Raw genomic sequence first — 4017 nt, forward strand, 5'->3', positions numbered from 1 at the left:
GCAGAGGCTGCTCCACCTCCAGCCCGCAGTCAGCCTGGACAGCAAAACGCCTCGGAGCACAGCCCCTGCCTCCTACACCACCACCCGTAAAACCATCACAGCACGAAGTGAGACCGGAATTAGATCCCTGCAGCGGCACGGCAGAAAGTGCAGACCCACGCACGCACGCACGCGAGTGTGCACCCACACGCCTGGGCACCTGCTCTCCTCCGCTCCAGCCTAAATTGTGTGTCCTAGCAGATCCGGCCTGCCTGTGATTACTGAAGTTTAAGACCTTTATTTCTGTAGCACTGGAGAGTAATAACCATTTCATCTAAAACTGAAGACATGAAGGCCACATAAATCAAGCCCGTTCGGGCGCATTTCATTTGGTCTAATTTTTCTACAGTTATTAATCATCGTGCAATCCTGCGCACCCTGAACGTCAGTCTGGGAACACACACACCCGCAGAGCACCTGTTCTTCCACTGTCACACGTATTTTATAGCCCAAATATTTGTGATATTAAAAAGAGACAGGGAATAATCCGGAGTGGTGGGAAGGACAAGGTTTTAGCTGCAGTCTGCTGCCAAGGAAGAGGGGTGATCCATCCCGAACTGCATGCTCAGCTGGAAATCCCGCGGGAGAGCCCTATCTGTTCCCCAGTTTTGTTTGCTTGGTGCTGGAATGGGGGGGCAAGGTGCAGGAAATGTTAAGTAGGAAAAGAACAATGTTCTAAACCAACCAACAGATAACTAGGGGCAGCCAAATCTGTGGATCTTGTGCAAAACATTGATTTCCGTGTGAAAATGTGCCTTTTGAGCAGGTAAGTGGAAGGCTGCACAACTACCATGCCTGAACTCGAGGGTGAGTGAAATGTCTTAAAACCTGAATTGGTTCCAGAGCCCGATCCCACGAAGTGCTGCGTTTTCTCACGGAGCCCAGCACTTCCCAGGTCAGACCCTGTATTTCACCATCCGCACTCTGCGTTACCAACACTGCGTGCTCAAGGTAAGAAATAGCACCCTTCTCGCGTGTAAAACCTCAGCGGAGACGATGCCGAGCTGCCACGTCCAAGCCCTGTTCTCCAAAGACTGGGAGATGTATCACTGGGAGGGTTCTTCCCCCTCCCTGCAGCCAGCTCATGCTTATGGATCACTCTGGACAAGTATTGCTGCCTCTTTTTTTTGCTGGTAAAATTTGCGTCCTCACTAATAAACACCTGCATAACATCTGCAGCTGAGCGATGGGTACGAACCTCTGCCCGTGTGCTCGTGCAGACCTGACGGTTCTTCTGGCGACACAAAAGTGTCACAGCCAGGCGCGTGGGCGCAACGGAGCCCCGCGAGCACAAAGAGACCACCTTGCTGCGACGGCACGAAGATCGACAGGAATAATCTGCACACGCTTGACATCATCTCCCATAGCAGTCTCCAAAATTTAAGAGGGGGGAGGCCCTGGAACCTGCAGGACACTAAATAAGTCAGAATCAAAGTGCTTTGTGTTACCAGCACTATCACTTCCCATATTTTTATTTTTTTATATATATATAATCTCCTTCTTCCCGTGCCTTTAGAATACGAATAATCCACCTCAAACACTCTAGCTGGTTTGCTCTCTGCTATGGCCAAAACAGGTTAGCTGGAGCAATTCATGTTCCCATCGCTTCCCCGGGCTCGCCTGCCCCGGCAGCCTGAGCTCACTCCCGAGCTGAGCACCCTGCGCTGAGCGCCCCGACGCTTGACCTGCTCGGGGTTTTCTTGCCCTACGCCTTTGAGCACGTGCTAGCACTCGGTTCCTGGGCGCTGCATGGTCCTTGCTGCTGTGCTCCTGCCCGGCCGTGACAGCCTGCTGCTCCCCACAAGACCGGCCCGTTCCCCGTCCCCGAGCCCCCGGGGGCTGCGGGACCCCCGCTCTGGTCAGCGCAGGACCGGCCTTTCCCAGGGCTCCCCGGCCGGCGTGCGGTGGCGAACACGCGACACGGGGTGCAGTTTGCTGCTTACGTCGTGCCACCGGCTGCGGACGGAACCGACACCGAGACGGGCGTCTGCAGCGGGGAGCAGGGGTACGGCCTTGCGGGGCGGCCGCTTTCTCTGGAAACGCTCCCGCTGGAGCGGCGCCGCTCCCGTCCTCCCGCGCTCCGTCCCCCGCCAGGCAAACGCTGCCCGCGGCTGGAGGTGGATCATCGCTTGTGCTTGCTCCCGTGCCGGGCAGGACCCGGTGCCGCTTGCCCTGCCAGCTGGGGCCACGCGCGCCCGGCACGCCTGCCGAAATCAGCCGCCCTCGCCAGCACGGCCGCTCCGCCTGCACCGCACGCGACCCTGGAAGAATTCCTACGGCTTTCCGACCGGGATCATCACGCGTTTAACCCGCTGGCACCGCAGAGCCTTGACAAACACGACAAGAGGCGCAGGGAGGACACAGAGGGAACGAGATCACCAAAACCACACGGAATATTTTGCTGACAGCAACAAAGACCCACACGCTGTGCCCTGGTCTCCACTGAAACACATTTACAGTGTCTCGGAGAGGGGGGAAGAGAGCGAGCGTGGGGGAGAGACAGCCAGATGGGTTTTCTACTGTTCAACCCTCAAAGACCTGAAGAAGAAACGGAACATCCACAGACTGCTAAAAAATGCTCTTTTCTGAGAAAGTGCAGTTATAAGGAGAGAGCCAGAAAATCTTTAAGCAATATATATTGATATATATATACATATATATATACACAGAGATATATATACACACATATATATATGCACATATATATACATACACATGCTTAAGGTAAACTGTCATGGCATAGCTTGTGTCTTTGAGCTGTGTACGTCCCTCCCAACAAACGCACTACACGGAGAACGCAGAAGGCATGCAGTCCACAGACACCCCGGACACTGCCTGCTCACGGGCCGTGTTCCCACCGGCGCCGGCAGCATCCGCACGTGAGCATCTCTTGTTGTCGCTATGGTCGTGCCCTTAAGGTATTCAGCTTGTGTAAGACTCAGAGTTTACAAACAAAAGCGTTTGTCATTGTGCTTCCACGACTGGAAAAATATCGTTACCCTATGACTATAAATGTTAAGGTGAAATAGGCAAATTAGGCAGTACTATAGAGATGGATATTTTTTTTTTTTTTTGGTGACCTAACAAATAATTATATCGGGAATTATTTTCGTATCACTTAGAATCTTGCCCTAATGGTAATAAGGTCGTGTGCTTTCCCCACCCTGAGCCTATAGGTGGTACTTCCGCAGCAGTTCGGATTGCCAGGGATGTTTCCTTTCCGGAAACCTGTCTGGGATTTTGATTTTGAGGAAATCCTGGATACATTTTTCTAGCTCCTCCTCGATGGACAGCTTCTCCTTCACCGCTTTTTTCTTGCTGGAGTTGGACTCGCGGGAGCCGGAGGTGAGAGTCCGGAGCAGGTCGCTCTTCCTCCGGATCTCGGACTGCTGCAGCAGCTGCACCGGCCCCTTCTTGGCCGGCCGGTCCAGAGTCTGTATGTTGGGCTGGCGGGTGACGGGGCCGCAGATGACGGTCTCCTGGGGGGAGCTGGCCTCCGACTGGCTGTCGCAGCTCGACGTCGACAGCTCGTTGCACGACGTGCCGCTCTCTCCCTCCTTGTCGCCCTTGCCGTTCTTGCAGCAGCAGTCGCAGTGGGACGAGGACCACCGGGAGGGCTCACCTGCAAGAGGAACAGTGTCCCGGGGTTAGCGACAGCTCTGAACCCCCCGCCCACACCCACAAACAGCCTGCTCGCCCACCGCCGGGCTCGCTGCTCCCGCCGAGACCCGCGGGGGAACTTTCTCAAACGTCACCCCAAACCGTCAGCAAAACCTCCGCCCGGTCTCGAGGAGCAGCTGGTTGCCTTTAACCTTGGAGCTCCTGCATCCGCTCCGCTTGCACGCGTCCCTCAGGTCCCCCCTGAGACATCCAACGCGTGTCTGAAAGCGTTCTGAGATCCTCAGTGAGAAACGGTCACGCGAGGACCCAGTCGGGTGTTTAACCACAGCGAGCAACCATCGCGTCAGGAACCCTGAC

General features: G+C 55.1%; 1 protein-coding gene across 1 annotated transcript; it reads right to left on the minus strand.

The window, feature by feature from the left end:
• Positions 1-1884: 1884 nt before the first annotated feature.
• LOC129200278 (BTB/POZ domain-containing protein KCTD16-like) lies at positions 1885-3686 on the minus strand (the record flags this gene model as incomplete). The annotated part of the gene is made up of 1 exon (XM_054811597.1): positions 1885-3686. A coding segment is annotated over one exon (477 nt), but the record flags the coding sequence as incomplete, so codon positions are not given.
• Between the last annotated feature and the right edge of the window lie 331 nt (positions 3687-4017).

The sequence above is a fragment of the Grus americana genome, unplaced genomic scaffold (assembly GCF_028858705.1).
Source record: "Grus americana isolate bGruAme1 unplaced genomic scaffold, bGruAme1.mat H_25, whole genome shotgun sequence".
In the NCBI taxonomy this organism is placed as follows: domain Eukaryota; kingdom Metazoa; phylum Chordata; class Aves; order Gruiformes; family Gruidae; genus Grus; species Grus americana.